Here is a 21,078-nt window from a genome sequence, read left to right on the forward strand (position 1 = left end):
TGATCATAAATTACACTGGCTTTTTTTGCATAGGATGTCATGAGTTATAATTTTTGCATAATTATTATTTCAACATCGGGCCCACCAATGTGTACTTTCCTACACCTCATTATTTCATACCAGCTATTGGTGTAATTTGTCCAAGAAATTTATTTGAACCACAAGTTTACTTGAGAAGTATTATAAAAAACCTACACATTTCGGGTTTATAAAAATCTACATATATTCATATTTTAGTGAGGAGACCTCAAAATAGACATAGAACTTTATCTGTATTATTAAAGCAAAACAGATTTTCTTTTAAGAACTATTAGGTTCCTTACCTTCCAATTCTCACTGTTCTTTCAGACATACTGTTGCGAAACAGCTATGTCACAGAAAGCAAGCCCAGGGGAGTATGCTATTCCTTTCGAACACATTTTCCTATCTGCAGAGCTTTTTAGACATTATTAACTGATACGGCCTTGGTCCAAAATTGTGGGCAACACTACATATTTATTGCTGTCTCTGAACAATCTGCAGCCTCTAGTTTCAAGACCAATGGAAATAACCTGGAGATGGAAAACGACTGATTCCAGTCTCAGCTGCACCACTGTGATATCACAACGAAGTTATTTAACTGCAACTCCCATTTCTTCACTCACAGAATCATGCAGTTGAGCAAGATCACCTTTAAAAATCATTCACATTCTGTTTCTATGATACCATTATGACAAACTAGAGCTGGTGTTTAAAATATTACTGATCTACTAGTGTAGAACCATGAATGACAGAATATTGAAAAGGAAAATGTGACTGAGAACATTCAGAACAGCAGTTAACATTATTTACAGGAGTTTTATTTTTGTTTTTTTCTTTAGGGCCACACCCAGTAGTGTTCTGGGCTTACTCATGACCTTGGGCTCATGAATAACTCCTTACAAGGATCAGGGAACCATAGGTGAGGCCAGGGATCAAACAGGTATCGGCCACAAGCAATGCAAGCGCCTTACTGGCTATAGTATTTCTCTAGCCCTTTTACATGTTCTTTTTAAACCCCACAAGATATGGGGCCAGGGAAGTACACTAAGCGATGAGGGTGCATGCTTTGCATATACAAAGCCCTAAGCTCAAGTCACACCACCACGTGGTTCTTAAAAATAAACACGGCGATATTTGCAGTGGTATTTCAAATAATCACAAAACCATTTGGAATTATTTTCACCATCATGTGTAATCTAAAACTTTATGAAGGATCGGGGGTATGGTGCCACCAGCAGGTCAACCTGTACCTGTGAGGCGAGTGCATCAGCAGCCTGATTGTGCCTTCAGACTTTCAGATACCTCAAAATTGCTGCTGTGCCTTTGGCCAGACCCCAACAACTTGAGGCAAACTTTACCAAGAAAGTAAACGTCCAAAAGTTAGGTATGTGGGAGACACACCCACAAAACACCTCCAGCTCGGCTATATAATTGGAGGCATGTCCTCTCTAGTTCCTGATCAAACTGCTTAACATCCATGATCCCAGAGACTCAGAAACAAATCTCAAAACCCAACAGCTTTTGGCAGAAATGTGCCCGGTCCCTGCACTAGGTTACTGGCGTAGGGTCACGCGAGGTGAAAACAGGTTTCGTGCCTTGGCCTGTTCTCCCTGGCAGCTCGGTGGCCGTCATCCTCCAGAGGCCACTGGACAGTCAGGTTTGGGCCCACAGTGACAAGACACGTGGGGCCTCACGGGATGGGGGTGGAGCCGGCCCTTTCCATCCCATTCCAATGGGACCCCAAGTCACCCTGCCCACGGACGGCCTCTCTGGCTCCTGATCAAGCTGTTTAACGGCCATGATCCCAGAGACTCAGAAACAAATCTCAAAACCCAGCAGCTCTTGGCAGAAATGTGTCCGGTCCCTGCAGTATGTTACCAGCACTGGGCCAACCCAGGTGGGTACAGGTTTCGTGCCATGGCCTATTCCCCCGAGCGGCCCGGTGGCCACCATCCTCCAGAGCCCACTGGACAATCAGTTTTGGGCCCACAGTGACGAGACACGTAGGGTCTCACGGGATGGACCCGGCCCTTTCCTCCCCACCCCAAGACCCTGAGTTGCCGCCCATGAAAAGCCTCTCTGGCTCCTGATCAAGTTGCTTATTGGCCATGATCCCAGAGACTCAGAGACAAATCTCAGAACCCAGTGGCTTTTGGCAGAAATGCGTCTGGACGCACAGCAGGATGCACAGCAGGTTACTGTCGTCGGATCTCCCCAGGGGTGAAAGGGTGCTGTCACTCCCCCTGCTCCCCCTAGGCGGCTCAGTGGCCGTCATCCTCCAGAGGCCATTGGGCAGTCAGGTGTGGGCCCTCAGTGACGAGACACACAGGGCCTCACGGGATGGGGGGAGAGAAGATGACACTCCCTCAAAGAAGACATACATACAGATGGCTAATAAGCATATGAATAAAGTGCTCTTCATCACTAATCATCAAAAAAATACAAATTTAAGTGTTAATGAGATATCTCACACCAATGGGATTGGCACACATCAAAAACACTGTAGTGCTGGCAGAGATCTGATGAAAAAAGAACCCTCATTTACTGTTGGGAATGTCATTTGTTTCAATCTCAATGAAAAACAGTATGACTTCTCAGGAAATTGAGCTTCCATATGACACAGCAGTTCTACTTCTTGGCATCTACCCCAAGAACACAAAAATATTAATTTGAAAAAATATTTGTACTCCCATGTTCACAATAGTCAAGATTTGGAAACAACTCAAGTGCATAACAGCAGATGGGTGGATAATGAAATTATGATATATGTATATATATATATATATACACACACACACACAATATATATATATACACACACACAAAAACACACAATGGAATACTACTCAGTTATAAGAAAGGTAGGAATCATTCAATTTACCACTATTATGCTGAATTAAATGGGTCAAAAGAAGAACAGCAAATTATATCTCATATGTGGAATATGAAGAAACACTCCACATATGGGAATAAAATATAGCCAACGGTAACAGATCCAACAAGTTTACCTATAGAAGTTTGGAGAGAGAGAGAAGAGAGAGGGAGAGGGAGAGAAAGAAATAGAGACAGACAGACAGAGACAGAGAGTGAGTCTGTGTGAAGGGGAGGTGGAGGATTGGGATATGGTGGTGAAAGGAAACCTTGAGACAGTGGGAGGACACCAATGTGGTAGGTGTGTGGTGTTGTAATATTGTATTCCTAAAACATTACTATAAACAGTAAATTATGGTGCCTTAGTAAAAATAGTTAAGAGTAATAATAAACATTTCAAAGATTTTGCACACCAACATTTGAATAACTGGGTCTAGAGAAGAAAGCTGTTAGTAGTAGGATGTATAATAATACAGAGAATAACGAGATATGTGGGGCTGGAACTAGTAGAGATGAGGAGACTAGCATTTCTATACCCACCCAGTTGAAGCTACCTTCTACAAACGACAGGATCAGTCAGGCATAGGTACATTCCTCAGTTATACAAACGATATTCTAAGTAAAAGAAGTACTCCAGCTAAAAATGGTATCTTCCTCCCCTGAATTTCTTCAGTACTTACTATCTCTACTAAATGGCATATTGGATATGTGCTGCCTTATTTTGTAACTATTTGTAGAATTATATCTTCTAGTCTTATTCTACTATATATATTGTAGGCTTCTGTAATACAGGAATTGAGTTCAGCATAAAGCTACCATTTAAATACTGGCTGAACAGATAACTGGCTTGCTTCTTACAGACAAGAAGCTGTTTTGCTTCCAATTAAGTGCCTACTTGCTATCCCAAAGGTGTGTACAGACTATTCCTTAGCTGTGTGTGAAAGACAAACACTACAGTTTTCATTATAGATGACTTCAAAAAAACCTCGAAACAAAATCACAGAGACCTATAACCTCCCATGTGAGAGAAGGTGCCAATTTGCATCAGTGTGTTTGTCTGCAGGAGGAGGAGAGAATCTGTGCTTTTAGTCTGTCCCTAGCTAAAGTGAACATAATACAGAAAAATCAGAGTGAAAGGTAAATTTCAAAGGCTATAAATTGTATGTATTTGAATGCTTCTTTCAGCTATAAAAGGCAATCTTATAAAACCAGTGTACTTGGCCATATACTTGTATTATGTTACAAGACTAAAAATACTAAACAGCTTAGTGAAGTACCACCATATAAGTTTTCATCTGTTATATTTAATGTAAGTACATGCTGTCCTGAAAACCTTCTAAGATGTTCTGTGAAATCACCTAAATACTATTGGGGGAAAATAATTTTTAATTATAAAATCTTTGCGTGTGTGTAAAGACATTAATAATAGCAGTAGCTTTACATTTTGTGAGCACATGACAACTTCCTGAAACTGCTAAATATCTCACTTATTATCTTATTATCTCATAAAGTTCTCTTATACCTTTATAAAACAGGTTTTATTACTACTACTATAATCTTTGCTTACAGATCAGGAAGCTAAGGTTCAAAAAGAGTATGAGTAATTTTCTGAACTCACATACCTAGTAGTAAAGATAAGAGTCAAGACCATATCAGTAAATTTATTCTGCATTTCATTCTTTAATAATTCTCCTACTTTAAAAAGAATCCTATTTCCAGGTCTGAAACAATAGTATAGATACGGTGCCTGCCTTGCATGCAGCTGACCTAGGTTCAATCCCCAGCAGCCCCAGACCCTGCCAAGACTGATCCCAGAGCACAAAGTAAGCCCCGGGTAGACACGGTCGCATGTGGTCCAAAAACCAAAATAATAATAATAATAATAATAATAATAAATCCATTTCTGAAACTATTAAAAAGCTCCATATTTTAAAGTTTTTCTAACATATCAGCTAAAAACCTAGTAGCACTTTGAAAACAATCTCAGTCATTGATATTTCTATCAAATACTACTTTCCGAAACACACATGCATGCCACTACCAGACTCTCTTACATTCGGTTACAACTAAAAAATTTCTAGTTAGAAACCCTCTAAAGGCTTTCTTTACACTGAAGAATTTAACTCACCATGGGAAAATGCAATTAACCTATGGCCTCCACCTAGGAGGACTCTAATAGGGGAAGGGGGCACCCAGCAGGAGGAACCTGAACCAAATGAGTTAGAAATGTAACAAGTAACTTTTAAACTCAGCACAGATTTTGTGGTGTCTTTGCAAGGGAGGTATTAGATGATCAGCTGCTTGGCACAGTCAGGACAGGCTTATCTTTAGCACACTGCCAGACGGGGAGCGTCTGGTTTGCATGTCGGTCAATGGGGCATGTCTTTTTAACATAGACGAAATTCTTGAAACATACTAGGCGTGGACACACCCTGAGAGTTGGGAAGTTCCTTTATCAGAACTCGTAGCAAAAGAAAAGAAAAGCTACTAGTACACTTGCTCTCATGCTTTTTATCATGTCTTGATTTTAGAAATGAGCTCTAGTCCAACACTGGTACAATGGAAACTAAGGAAAAGTCTCACTGTTCTTTTCTATTGTAAACTGCAATCTTGTTAATTTTTATGTAGTTTTACTGAAATATCATGGTTATTATTATGCTATATATATTATGAACATGAAGATGGTGACAAAAACATCTCTAAAATATTTAAGAAAACTAAAGATAGAAATTGAAACACTTTGAAGATTAAGAAACTAATTTGCAAATAATTTTAGGAATAATAAAAATGCTCCAAAATGTAAATTATAATCACAGATAAAGTCAGAATTTTTCTTTTAGTTTCAGGAATGCACTTTATAAAGTATTCAATAAAAACAATAAAACTAATAATTATAAGGGAACTAAATGTTTAACCAATTAACTTTTCCAAACTATCTCATTACGGTGTCACTGAAGATACTAGTATCTTAGAGAGTGAATGTTTAATATTTCCTTTATACTCAGTAAATATCTTACTTTTCACTGAATTAAGAATAAAAAATTCTTATCAAATTAAGGCAATTTTTTAATAAGAGACAGTATTTATGATTAATTTCTCCCCTCCCAACATGGAAAACAATGTCAAAAAATACAGCAGGCACTAAACAAACAAGAAATGGATGATAATGTTTTAGGAAATCAATTAATTCTGATAGGAGAGTGGATGGAAAAATTATTTTTCAAGGTTGCCAGCATAGTGTCACCTTAATTCACTCTTTTGAGCAGAATTTCTTGGTAAAACAACAAACTTACAAAAGCATGACTAAGCATCATAAAATGAAAGAATGCTGTTTTTCAAATAATATGCTTAATAACAACTAAGTTCCTGTTTTCTAAATTATAGCTTTATAAACGTTTACTTTGATTTTTTGCTATTAAAGTGATTTTTAAATGCTCCATTTTTCTCTGAAATTTAAATGTTTCTTGAAATGATTTTCTGTACAGTGATTTGGGATTTTATTCAGCAAATATTTACTAAGTGCACAAGTAATTACTATTGGGCACAGGGGGAAAAAAAGCAAAACATCAGAGTCAAGAAATTATTACCAAGACTAGAAGAAAGCTTGGTACAAGGAAAAGTATTGACTTTCAGAGGGAGTTCAAGAAAAAATGAACACAAATGCCCCGTTAATAAGTACCTTCTTTCAAAATAGAACCAAACGCAGGCCACAAATTGGGCTTTCACAGCTTGTCACCACACAATCTCCAAGTATAAAGAGACAGTACAAATGAGATATCTCACACCACTGAAACTGGCCCATATCCAAAAGAACAAAAGCAACCGGTATTGGTGCGGATGTGGTGAGAAAGGGACCCTCCTTCACTGCTGGTGGGAATACCGACTGGTTCAGCCCTTTTGGAAAACAGCATGGACAATTCTCAAAAAATTAGAAATCGAGCTCCCATTTGACCCAGCAATACCACTCCGGGGAATATATCCCAGAGATGCAAAAAAGTATAGTCAAAATGATATTTGCACTTGTATGTTCATTACTGCACTGTTCACAATAGCCGAAATCTGGAGAAAACCCGAGCACCCGAGAACAGATTACTGGTTAAAGAAACTTTGGTACGTCTGTAGCACTATAGCACTGTCCTCCCGTTGTTCATCGATTTGCTCGAGCGGTCCCTGTAACGTCTCCATAGTGGGACTTTGTTGTTACTGTGTTTGGCATACTGAATACGTCACGGGTAGCTTGCCAGGGTTTGCCGTGCAGGGCAAGATACTCTCAGTAGCTTGCCGGGATCTCCAAGAGGGGTGGAGGAATCAAACTCGGGTCAGCCAGATCGGCCACATGCAAGGCAAACGCTCTACCCACTGTGCTATGGCTCCAGCCCTTGGTACATCTACACAATGGAATACTATGCAGCAGTTAGAAAGGATGACTTCATGAAATTTGCAAACAAGTGTTTCTACATGCAAAATATCATGCTAAGTGAAATGAGTCAGAAAGAGGGGGACATAGAAAGACCGCACTCATCTGGGGAATATAAAGTAACAGAATGGGAGAGGAACAGCCAAAAATAGTTGAGATAAGTACCAGGAGGTCTGCTCCATGGCTTGGAAGTGGAGCACATACTGAGGAAAAACACAGGTCAGATAGAGAAGGAAACACCAAGTGAAGGGTGTTTGGAGGACTCATTCAGGATGCAAGACATGTGCTGAAAGTAGACTATAGACTGAACACGATGGCCACTCAATACCTCTATTGCAAACCACAACACTCTAAAGGAAAGAGAGAGCAAAAGGGAATGCCCTGCCACAGAGCCAGGGTGAGGTGTGGGGGCGGGGGGTTGGGAGGGCTACTGGGTTCATTGGTGGTGGAGAATGGGCACTGGTGGAGGGATGGGTACTTGATCATTGTATAAATGAAACCCAAACACGAAAGTTTGTAAGTCTACAACTGGACCTCATGGTATTTCACTAATAAAAAAAAAAATTTAAAAAAAGAGACAGTACATTCAAAACTTGCTAATTCTAGTTTTTTTCTACAGTAAAAAAAAAAGAAACTATACAATACAGTGATTAAAAAATTCTCAAGATAATTTTATACTGGAAATTTCTATATGATCTGCAACTGTGTATAATTTTTTCAGTACAACTAGTATTTTAAAGTTTCGTTTAATATACTCAGCAGTGATCTAACCAATAACTGCTAAATGTTTGTCTGTTCGGCAGGTTGGTTTTGGCTTGGGGCATACATCCAGCGGTTCCCTGGGATCACTCCTGGAGAGACTCAAGAGACCATATGGGATGCCAGAGATCAAACCCAGGTCAGCACATGCAAGGTAAATGCCTTACACCCTCTGTACTGCCCACTATAGCCCTGTAATAACTACTAAGTTTAACCTAATCATTATTAATGCCAGAACAAGTTTCAAGAAAGAATTGCTTGTTTTTTGAGTACTGACACAAAGGGTAAAACACTGAAATGCTCAAGTGCCACCTCATTCACTGGGGTCTTCTATCAGCAGCCAGAGGTTTTAAAAGGAAAAATATAAATAATGTGCTTCCGACATAAAAATAAACCCAGGGAGAAGAACTCATTGATGTCTCATTGCATACTGCTCACTCAGGCTTTTCTCTGAACTGTTCAATTCAAATTCTTAAAACCATTTCACAATGTTTCAATTGCCTGGTAGTCACCAGGTTCCATATGAGGATAGGAAGATGGTTTGGGTTGGCCAGAGGATAATGGTTAATATCCAGGTGGTGGCTCTGGGAAGAGAGAGCTCCATACACACTAGGGTCCTCAATGAGAAAATAACCCAATGGGGTCAAGAGGCTGGCTACAGGCAAAGTGCCGGCAAAATAAAATAAACTGCTGATAATAACGCCAGGTTGTTCACTGTCAGTGAAAGAAGGCACTAATAGTGAATGGTTAGCTCATGACTTTTAATAAAGAAAATTAATATGAATAATGTGTGTCTTAACTCTCCACTCAGAGGGTAGAGGAACAAGACAACAGTAGCAACAATGACAGTATGCAAATCTGGTATCTAAAACCACCACAATTAGTAAACAGGACTACTTGGAGGGATGGTTTTTTTCAGGGCTCGGGCTGAGATGGCAAACATGAGACTAGACATCTTTTTCATGCCAGAGAAGAAGGAGCCAAACTCACATAGAAAAGAATATCAAAGACAAGGACGTATGGTTCCAATCTAGCCAAATTTGGGGCAAATACGAAAGCAGCAAAGCAACCCCATTGAATAAAACACACGTTACTAATGTAGATCGTTCTATAGAACAGCCATAAGATTTGAAGACCACTCACTGTCTCTCATTTCTTTTCTACAGGTATCTGTTGTCTTCTACCATCGTCTCTCAGAAGCCTGAGAGAGATCTCAACAGGCACGGCTGGCATGCAAAAGGCCCAAATTTGATCCTGCACATCTCATGTTCCCCCATAAACACCATCAAGAGCGACCCCAAACACAAAACCAGAAGTTGCCCCCTGAGAGATACCAGGTGTGACTCAACCACTAAGTAAGTAAATCTCTTCCTTACAGTTAAATGCAAACAAACAAAGGAATGTTGGAATTGAAAAGATTTGGCAATACTGAGATAAATTCAGGAGACATGCACTCATGGATAATAAAACCAAGTGAATGAAAGTAATAGGAGTAATGTGCTTTAGACTGTCTTTATTTCTCCACATAAAGTTTTACTAATTACTATGGAGGGAACAGTAACATTAGAGCTACAGAAGCAAAACAGACATTATTTTAATTAAGTGATCAAAGACAGCAATGTAACTTTTTTTTTAAATGACACCATCTACACTAATTTAGAATAAAAAAAATCAGTGGATTGATGGTGAAATTACATGCATGAAAAACCATTATTAACAGTCTGTAAACCACGGACTCTCAATCAAAAATTGTTTTAATTTTAAAAAAAACATTTCCATGACAGTTAAACTCCAAATGCATAAACAACGTAATCATCAAAATACCAAGCTCTGATTTGAATATAGTATACAACATGACACCTTGGGAGGTGCATTCGAAAGCACAGTAACTTAAATCTTGAATAGAGTTTCAGGCAGGAAGGAACTGGAGGCTGACTGTAGAATTGAGAGCATAGTCTAATCATACTGCCAAGTATCTGCCAAGAGCCCTCTTGAAGAATATTCCTTTTAGTTCTCTGCAGTAAGAATAGATGCAATCCTGAGGATATATGTTACTCTTGTCTCATGAATTCTGTGATTGATTTTTCCCCTTTATCTGCTGCTTGTAACTTTAAGAGTTCATGGACATATTGTACTTGTTCTTAATTTTATTTTCGTGACCTATGTTTTTCCTGTTTTACTCTCTTTATCTGAATATATTAAAGTGTCTTGAAAGTAGAGAGAAGAGTGATGAAAACGGCTGGTAGTTTTGACTAGTGAAATATAACTATTGGCATAAAGCCATTATATTTGGCAAAAAAGTCATTATTAACCTTCAAAAATCTACCAGTATATATTTTGGTATATGGAAATTTGAAAATTAATAGAATAATTTCTTTTAAATTTTCATTTGCTGAATTGAGATCATTTCCAAATGCATTGGGAAGTTGTGGAACAGAACAAGGAACTCTAACGTAACCTTGTCCAGAGACAGTGTTTTAAGCATTTTAGGTGTACAAATTCGTTTCATCCATTTGGTAGGTGACTCTTATCCACATTCAATAGAAAAAACCAGGACACAAGTTAAGAACTACAATTAACAGCAAAAAATAAATGTGGAATAGCAACTTACATTATCTCATATACACTAAAAGATTTGTATTTGTGGTATGTTCATTTTTAAAAATATTAATTTTAGTCTGAAATTACATTTCTTCACTTATTTTAATATATATCCCTAACGTCATCATGTCTGAGAAAATCTTGTCCAAAATCGTAGAGTTGTCCCCCTAATAAATCCTCCCCCCACTACAAATTTGCTTTCTTAAACTCTAAGAATAGTAGCACTTACCTAATATTTTATCTTCCTCTATTTCTTAACATTTCATCTGTGCACATGTAACAATATAAGGGCTTAACAATATCATATAAAGATAACAAATATATGATCAGGACTTTCTTTTCAAAGATAGTCCTTATCTTATATTTCCTAGTATCCTACCACAGTGACTGCTTTATATACTGTGAATGAACAAGTAAGTACTGCACCAACAGATGACATAATGACAATGTCATTCTATCTTCTATGAGAAAAACTTTTTGAATTTCTCTTCTGATAATGCTAATTACTTTTAATTTTTCTGTTTTAGCTTCAGAAGCACATACTTTAAAAAAACTGGTAGATTTTTATCAACATTTAGAGATCCATCTGCATCTGGATGAAAATTTTTATGAGTATTAAGCAAGAAAGTAAGGGCTGGAGCGATAGCACAGCGGGTAGGGCGTTCGCCTTACACACGGCCAACATGGCCGACCCGAGTTCGATTCCTCCGCCCCTCTCGGAGAGCCCGGCAAGCTACCGAGAGTATTCGATATGCCAGACACAGTAACAAGATTTACAGTTCCCCTTTTTCTCTTAGAAAACAAACATCCATGATCAGAAAATGTTTTTTCCTTTACATTTCATCTTATGCAACAGTAACATTTTTGCTGTCTTAAACATGAAAAAAATGATCTTGTTCATTGCTGGTTAGACTCTATAGACTTTATATGCACTTGAAAATAGCCATTATACATATATAATAAATTGTAAATCACATAAATATATTATATATAAACCCCTATAATTTTTCTCAAATAATTTCATTCAATTCCTTTCAATTTCTAATACAAATAATCAATATCAGATCATTAAGCCTGCACAATGTTTATTCAATTTGTAAGGTCTACTTATAGTGTCCTTTTAATTAAAGTAAGACTCAAGTAAAAGGATGGGACCAATTCCCCACGAATTAATTTACCTAATTTGTCAAAATCATATGAAATCCAACATTAGTTTTCAAAATGGGTCACATCTACATTAAAGTGATCCCGTACACAAAACTGATCAAGAATTCTTTACACAACACACACACAGTATATTTCACAATGAAATTTTTCCAAGTGAGACCAGAGTCAAACCACTTTATTCTGACTTCCTTATTCAACTATTTTCTCCAGCTAACATAGACAAGTATAATTCATCTTTATCCCCAGCATCCAGTACAATGTCTACTGGATGCATAATACAGGGTCTTCTACATTAGCTAGCACATGCACAACTGAAAATAGGAATCATATCAATTATAACCTAAAAAAATCACATCATTTCACATGTGACTTTTCCTAAAATTTTCAAGTAACTGCAAAGGACCACAAAACAGACTGCCTAAACAGTAAGCTATGAACATCTCAATTCACCTCTCCCTCCTCATCTTCATGCACTCTGCTCTTATTTCATAATTTAGCAATCTCAATCCTACATAACACCGCTTTCCATTAAGCGGCCAGAAGTCCATACATAACTTATTGGGGGCAAGGCCTCCCAAAACAGTGTCCAGGAGACTCAGAAAGCCCACCCCAGAGTTCCTGTGACTTCTAGCCAACCAGACCAGCAGTTTAATCTATCAGCAGTTCCCAAAACTTTGAAAAGAATCATTTTTGTTTCCCAAGGAAAATCCTAAACATACCAGTAAAAAGAAGTAAGACTGACCAGGTGAAAAACTGAAGCCTGCACATTCAGTATGCTCTGTCCCTGCTTACTTCCAGGGAACCTGGGCATATCAGTCTGATTTAAAAGCCAAAGATCCATCACCAAGACCCCACCTATAAATGACCCAATTCAGCAGGACCAGGGAGATTGTACAAGTAAGACACTTGCCTGGCATGCAACTAACCAGGGTTCGATCCTGACAGCACATATGTTCTCCCAAGACCTGCCAGGAGTAAGCCTAAACACCGCTGAGTCTGGCCTTTTAAAAACCAGACCAAAAAAAAAAAAAAAAGACCTCCTTTAGTAAATAAGATGAATCTAATAAGAGTTAAGAAAATTAATCCAATCATTAGAAAGTTTTAGAGTGGCTTATTCCACACCACTCTTCTCTCTTATTTCCTGTGCAGCCATTTTAGCAAGAGTACCAAGACTTCCAACTACTAGGCCTCATGCCCTAAAGAGAGTACGTTAGAGAGAAGGGTTTGGAAAGAATGAGGTGGAGAGAAAGTCAGTCAAGCCAACTTTTCAAAGCCTAAGGGAAAAATCATCCCACCATAAAATCATAAAACCTGGTGGTGAGCGTAGTATTGGAATTATTCATACATAAAACCATCATTGATATTACTGTGTATCACAGTAGCACTGTCCTCCCGTTGTTCATCGATTTGCTTGAGCTGGCACCAGTAACGTCTCCACTGTGAGACTTGTTACTGTCTTGGGCATATCGAATACACCACGAGGAGCCTGCCAAACTCTGCCATGTGGGCAAGGTACGCTTGCCAGGTAGATTGCCAGGCTCTCCAAGGCGGGCAAGGTAGCTTGCCAGGCTCTTCAAGACGGGTGGAGCAATTGAACCTGTGTCGGACACGTACAAGGCAAACGCCCTACCTGCTGTGCTATCACTTCAGCCCACAGTACATCAACCAATTAAAAAAACAATAAAATCTTAGGGGGTGAAAATTAAGGTGAAAATCTGGGGTGGGGAAGAGATTTAAAAGGCTATTCAAAATCTTTACAAGGGTCTTAAGTAGTCTGCCTTGCACGCCTCTAACCCGGGTTCAATTCCCAGCATCCCATATAGTCCCTGAGCATGGCCAGGAATAATTCCTCAGTGCATGAGCCAAAAGTAAGCCCGGAGCATAGACGGGTGTGACCCAAAAAGCAAAAAAAAAAAAAAAAAAAAAAAAGTAAAATAAATAAATTAATATAAAAGGGTATTAAGTAAAAGCAAGCAAACATTCTTAACAGTCACAAAGTCAAAGTATCTTCTTAAGGTGCACTCGCATGGTGAAAAACCAAAAAAGGGTTTAAGAAGAAAATCCCCTCAAATTGAAATAAAAACAAAACAAAGACCCATGCTGCCTGAGGCTGACACACATGAGGGAAGAAGAGCAAGGCAGAGAGCAGCGAGAAAACATAGTGAGTAAGTCAATTATATAATCTATCTTAGAAGGTGATATATGATATGGGAAAAAGAAAGTGTGAAGCTGAGTAAGAGGGACTGAGAGTGTCAAAATACAAGAGCAGGGACAGGGCAGGGAAGCTGGTTGGCAATTTGAAACAGAGTGGTCAGGGCAGGTGGCCTCACTGATGAAGCAAATAGCCCTAAATAATGACTTTCATAAAGGAGGTAAGGGAGAGAGGTCGGAGCACAGCCCTATTCCTGCAGTTACAGAGCAGCAGGAGTCCAGCTGGGATGAAACACAGTGAGCTAGAAAGATGGGCAGGAGGAAGAGCCGAGGGAGGAGTGGACAGATTATACTGAGGCTCACAAGTTTCTTCGTAACTAGCATTGCCTCTCTGAGCCTATACAGGTACTGAGCAAATGTGATTTCACTTTTAAATAGATTACTTTGAGAAAAGAAGAGCACGGGAATAAAACGGGAGAACATCAGGCAGTGACTAGAACAATTACCCAGGCAGGAGATGGGGGTCAAACAACAGTAGGAACACAGCAGTTGGATGAGAAGCCATCAAGCAGTTTTTCAAACACGACTATGTGGGCTCACTGAACTTATCACCTACCTCAATTTTAAAATATATTAGAAACAGACTTGTTAGCAGATTTCCAAGTCTTTGGTGATAATTACACATTGCTGAGGCATCCCATACCTCATATAAAGTCTGCTACTGATTTTTCCATCACTCTAATGCTCTACCCTAGAAACTCATATTCATTTATTTTCATTCCAATCTAAGTTCACATTACTTGAAAATGATACGGGAAAGAAAATTTATATCACTGACCGAGAAAGATACATAGATTTTAAATTAATTTTCTTTGTCAGTCAGTGGTGTAATTTATTTTTCCTTCTTTCCTTTTTCCCAGACTATCTGAACAGATGTTTCTTTTAAACAGTGAAAATATGTAAGCAAGTGATAAAGCTTCTATATTAATAAAGTATTTAACATTTGAAGGTGTATTTTATTGTGTTTTTCCATTTCTAAATGACAGCCCGGTGAACTTTATGATTTCTTTATACCCCCAACTTGGAAATGTAACCTGGTTTTATTCTCATTTTATTATTTAAACTAGCAGAGAGAAACACAGAATGCAATATAATTGTCTATGATTTTCAAAAAAGTAGGAGCTTTAGAAAAAAATATTTTGGTCGACTGTTATTCAAAAATTAAACAGGTTTAACAGACTTTTAGAAAAAAATATTAGCAGCTTTCTAGTATCAGGCATCAAGCTGAGGTCTTAAATCACAGACTTTTCATGAAGTCATGAACTTTACATACAAGTGGTACAATATGGAAAGTATCATGCTAAGCGAAATGAGTCAGAAAGAGAGGGATAGAGAAAGATTGCATTCATCTGGGGGATATAAAATAACAAAATATGAGATTAATACCCAAGAATAGCTGAGATCAACACCAGGAGGATTACTCCACAGCTTAGAGGCCAGCCGGGTATTCTAGGGGAAAGGACAGTTCAGATGGAGAAGGGAACACCAAATGGAGGGTGTTTGGAGGATCCTCCCAGGAGGGGAGATGCAGGTTGAAAGTAGACTGGACTGAACATGTTTGCCACTCAATGCCTCTTTTGCTGATCACAACACCCAAAAGGAGACAGAGAACAAAAGGGAATGCCCTGCCACAGTGGCAGGGGGGGATGGGGGGATGGGGTGGATGGGGGGGGAGGGATATTATCCTGGTGGTGGAAAATGGGCACTGGTGGAGGGATGGGTATTTGATCATGGTATGACCGAAATCCAAGCACAAAAATTTGTAAATCTACAACTGTACCTCATGGTGTTTCACTAATAATAATTAAAAAAAATCACAGACTTTTCTTGACCTCCATAAAAGCAATGTTCACTGTTTTTAATCAAGAGTTACCAATGGGGAAGCAGAGCACTAGAACAGATTAGATATTGTAATCACCAAAGCAGTCTTACCTTCTGACGTTTTCCACTGTTTCCATAAATCCTCAACAGTTATATGCTTGTCTTCTCTGTGCAGATGACTGTGCTTATTAGTAGCATCTTTATATTTCATATCTTCTCTGATAAACTACAAAAAGAAAGCACTAAGATTAATATTCTTAACACTTTCCAATAAAAACCCATTACTCTAATTATATGGGCTAATAAATTTTTAGATTATTGTGCTGTTTCTGATTTTTCTATATTTACTGATTCCAAATACACAATAAAATCATACAAAAAAATATTTCAGAATACACAGTGTAGAAAGTACAAATTTTCTATAGCCCAAGTAAAAGGATATAGCAAACCCCATATGAAGTCACTTGTCCTAAGCCCCGCATCAACAAGGTTTTAAACCTAGCTTTATTATAACTTCATCATCTGCTCAGAAATGTCACCTTTAAATATACAATCTGGAATTTCCAAGCATCACAAAGAAGGTAACCTGCCTGACAGACCCCTTCAGTGCCTCCCCAAAAATTTTACAAGCTATCCTTTTTGATCTTCCACTTTGTATAACTCTTTGGAACTCTTTCCTTCTTGTTAGAGGGACTATGCCTGACTTATAAATTATTTATGAATAGCTATTTAGATACTTAAATTTATTCAGAGGAAACTTTAACAGCCCCCGAAATTCGAAAGCCTTATTTCTATGAATTTCAATTAGCAACAATAAACATCATCTTCAACAAATGAATATCAGGACTGACCAGAGAAGATCAGAGGCCACCTGGGCTAACTGGTCGGGTATCGCTAGGAGTGGCCCCCAGAGCCTCCTGAACAATGCCCACCCCCTCTTCTTCCCCCATCTACCTCCCCCTGTCAAAAAAAAGTGAAATTGCCAAAAGAAGACACTTCATAACATAAATCACATGAAAGCACATCTGTATCTCCTAGGTATGTGACCTTCCAGCCACAACATGTGATTAGAAACCACTGTAAATAGGGACCCGAGAGATGGTATAGTGGCATGCAGCAGAGCTGGGTTTGATTCCCAGCATCTATATGGTACCTTGAGCTTACCAGGAGTGACCCTTGAGAGCAGAGACAGGAGGAAGCCCTGAGCATCTCTGCGCTTCCAAAAGCAAAAACAACAGCTCTCCCCCACTCTCCACCGAAAAAAAAAAATCCACTGTAATTAGATATACTTTATGTCAAAACCAAGTTGGAATGGGTTGGGTTTCTTTTTATTATTTATTTTTTGTTTTGTTTTGTTTGGGAATCATACTTGAAGTACTCAGGAGTTACTTCCGGTTCTGCACTCAGCAATCCCTCCTGAGATGCCTGGGATAGAACCCAGGTTGGCTGTCTTTGAGGCAAGTGCCTATCTGCTGTACTATGTCTCCGCCCACCACCCACTACTCCCATCCCTTAGCAAGACAGAAATGTTTAACTGAGCCAAAATGCACAAAAAATCGACAGTTTCCTTTAAACACTCTTCCCAGTATCCTACAGAATAGCATACTATTCTGATTATTCAGACTTTTATGTATCTTAAGAAGCTGCAATAAATGATAAAAGATATTGCAGAAATTTTTAGTTTTTAGTTATCAGTAACAATATATGATTAAATGATAAGAACTTATGTGCTGAAATAAGTTAAGAACTTGGAAAACTGAAAATAAAATTCTAACACATAAATCTTCAAATATTTTACAGTAAATAAATTGAGTTCCTTTATAAACACACCCAATTCGTATGCAAACTAATTACAACAAAGTCTGACTTCATAATGCAAATAAAGGAGTATTCCATAAATAAATGACTGAATATTCTTTAAAAAAATGGTAAAGGACAGCTCTTAGAGTAATAGACTATGACCAGACAATAAAAGATACGCAATGTTAAAAACAACTACAAGTTGTAGACTACAACAGTGATTCTCAAAGTGTGGTCCCTGGACAGGTAATAGCAGCATTACCTGAACGTGTAGAAAGGTCTCATTCCAGACCTACTTAACCAGAAACTGAATGGAAGCCAAGTCACCTACGTTTCAATGAGTCCTCCAAGTAATTCTGAGCACAGTGGACTTTGATGCTACAATCTGAGTTTCCAAAGTAATTTAAAAAAATCTACATTCTAAAATGCTTTAAACAAATTATGATGGTCAAAGTTATATAGCAGTTAAAGAAAAGCTATATTTCTGATCCACACCCAGCAGTTCTCAGGGACTATTCCTGGTGGGACTTTGGAGAACATATGCGGTACAGGGGACTGAGCCTGTGCACGCCACCATCTGTGTACAGCAGTGCACAGCACTGCCTTACCCACTATATTATCACTTTGGCCCCAAGCAGAGCTGTATTTTTGATTTTCCCAACTCCATTAAAAATTAAGGAGCAAATAACAAGAAAAAATATATAACATATGTCCTAGAAAAAGTATAAATAATTTTAAATCAGAATTCAAAATTGTAAGAAAAATATGGAGAAAAAATTTCATATTCATCAGGATTAAGTTCAACTTCATGAAACAATTTACAACAAGCATGGTCTAAGATGACACCATTTTATTCTTTCATATAAAAATTTATGGAGATTAGTTAACCAGGTGGACACTTTGCAAAGTGTTTCAGAACCCCGGCTTCATCTAGCTTCCTATTCTCCCATACCATTGTGTGTGATTCAAAGTGGCTTCCCAAACTTCAACTATACAATTGCTTTCCAATCATCAGGAATGATGATGAAAAAGAGAAGACATCTTTTCACTTTAAAGGCATTTCTCTGAAATAGCATAGGTAACTTTTAATTATATTCTGTCTGCATGGAATTAACACAGTTGCACTTTGCTGCAAAGGATGAGAACTGTCATTATTTTAAAGGGTTATATTTGCAACAAAAAATGCTATCTACCATTATTAAGAAATATGGTGAGAATTTAGGAGACAGTTAATAATTTTTTCTTGGGAAGTGAACAGGCAGTGTATCTGTTCTGAAAAAAAATGAAAATATTAGAAGATAGTTAATATTAAAATGAGTTCTTAATAAAAACAAAGTGTGATCCTCTTTCCAAAATGGCACTTAAAAATAGTATCTTTGATAAGAATGAAAGGAAGTGGACATTCTTCCATCCAGATAGTGAGAAATAATTGGTGCAGTATTTTTATTGTATTTTATCTCTGGACTGGAGCAATAGCAGAGTGGGTAGGGCATCTGTCTTGCACACGGCTGACCTGGGTACGAGTCTTCCCTCCCTCTCGGAGAGCCTGGCAAGTTACCAAGAGTATCCCACCAACACGGCAGAGCGTGGCAAACTCCCCGTGGTGTACTCAATATGCCAAAAACAGTAACAATAAGTCTCACGGTGGAGATGTTACTGGCACCTGCTCAAGCAAATCGATGAACAACGGGAGGACAGTGCTACAGTGCTATGAAGGTCAAAACTGATTTTAAAGAAGATTAGAAAGAGCCATGACAGTTAGAAATCAAATAAAAAGAATAAAATTCAGCAATTCAAAGGAGAAAATACTGAGTCTGAGTTAGTCAAAATATAAAATAACAAAAGTAATAAATACCTAAAGAGAAATACAAAACATTTTTTAATGAAGGCAGTATTTAGTTCAGATGAGATTTTCTCAAGAGTAAAGAAGGCAATATAATCCTTTTAGCATTTAGGACACAGAGTTGAAGATTCTAGCAAACAAAATGTGAGAATGGAATTTAGTACAGAAGTCAGAAGTGAACATACACAGAAGTGATAATTAAAATCATGAGCCTAAATAACTCTTCTGAGAAAGCCAAAGAAAAGGCCCAAAGCCAAATAGTTTATGGACAAGACTCCTGGTTTCTGGCTCCACATGCAAGCCACCACATGCATGGAACTAGAAAGTTGCTCCTCCCTCCTAAGTACAAGTTCAGGATTGGGCAAACTAAAAAGAAAATAACTTTCGTGGATCCCTAAGATAAAGGCAGACATAGGGCAAACCACTGCCACCACATCTGTAGACACCAAAAGGAAGCCTCCACTTAACTAACTGGAACAGACTAACAGAAAATAGCGCTGGGGTTGGAAAACCTGAACTATAAATAAATTTCTGAAGACTCAGCACACACAAATCTTAAAGTTTGAAAACCTCAGGTATACCCAATCAGTGGAGCAGGAGGACCCCAAATACTGTGAGGTTTTCCTCCAAAAGCTCAACCCACAGAGATGGAGGTCAACAATGCCTTCAGCTGGAGTCTAGACTATTTCTTTCCCAAGCCCTTGAAGGGTGTAAATTTTTACAAAACGGAAGTGAAAGTCAAGTAAAATTCAACTATTTTATAAAAGTTTTGACTCCATGAAAATACACAGAGCTCCTTAATTAAAATTCGAAAGAAAATGTGGAACTTATTTAGCAAAGACTCTTCAAATCATTCTAATCAAGGTAAAATATTTTATCAACTGAACCTAATAATAGCCCAATGTTCAACCCACTGGGCCTAGTCACCCTATAAAAAGACCAGAGGAGCAGTAAAACAGAAAGCAATCCATCACACTTGATTTAAGACCAGTACCAAGTCATGAACAAGCTAGATCGGAGTGGGAAGGTCAGGATAGAAAGGGTTAATCAACAGGACCATCTTTTCTAGCTAAGTTTATGCACTCAAGATAAATAAATAAGACCCATAAATAAGTAAGACTCAAACCAAATGTAGAAAACAAGCAAGTAGGAAAGAGCTGGCAACAATACCCAGAGGTTTTCCAACTAAAATTAAAGTGATTAATAGGACCACAATTCAAGAATATATAAATGAAAGACTTTTTTCAGTGTCTAAGGCTCAATACTGTACACAAAGGTCAAAGAGAAACTACACAGGTTAAGGGCACTTAACTTGCACACAGCTGACCTAGATTCAATCCCCAGCATCCCATATGGTTCCATGAGCACTGCCAGAAGTCTTCCCTGAGCACAGAGACCAGAGTGATTAATGAGCACTGGCAGGCCTGGCCCAATACAAGAAGCAAAAAACAAACCAAACCAAAAAGCAAAATTTTTTTTAATTTTTATTTTTTAACTTGGAACTGCATCTAGAAAGTAGATAGAATTTGAGAATGTTGACTGTGACCCAGCTCTCCTTACATACGTT

At 38.2% G+C, this 21,078-nt stretch overlaps 1 protein-coding gene across 3 annotated transcripts in view; it reads right to left on the reverse strand.

The window, feature by feature from the left end:
- Window positions 1-21,078, reverse strand: part of STIM2 (stromal interaction molecule 2) — a 119,401-nt gene that overhangs the window by 36,895 nt on the left and 61,428 nt on the right. For all 3 annotated transcript variants that reach the window (XM_056125582.1, XM_056125581.1, XM_056125583.1), the window contains exon 3: window positions 15,980-16,094. In XM_056125582.1, coding sequence (XP_055981557.1) covers window positions 15,980-16,094 — 115 coding nt within the window. The remainder of the gene's footprint in view (window positions 1-15,979; window positions 16,095-21,078) is intronic.

This window comes from Sorex fumeus, unplaced genomic scaffold (genome assembly GCF_029834395.1).
Source record: "Sorex fumeus unplaced genomic scaffold, SorFum_2.1 ptg000055l, whole genome shotgun sequence".
Taxonomy (NCBI): domain Eukaryota; kingdom Metazoa; phylum Chordata; class Mammalia; order Eulipotyphla; family Soricidae; genus Sorex; species Sorex fumeus.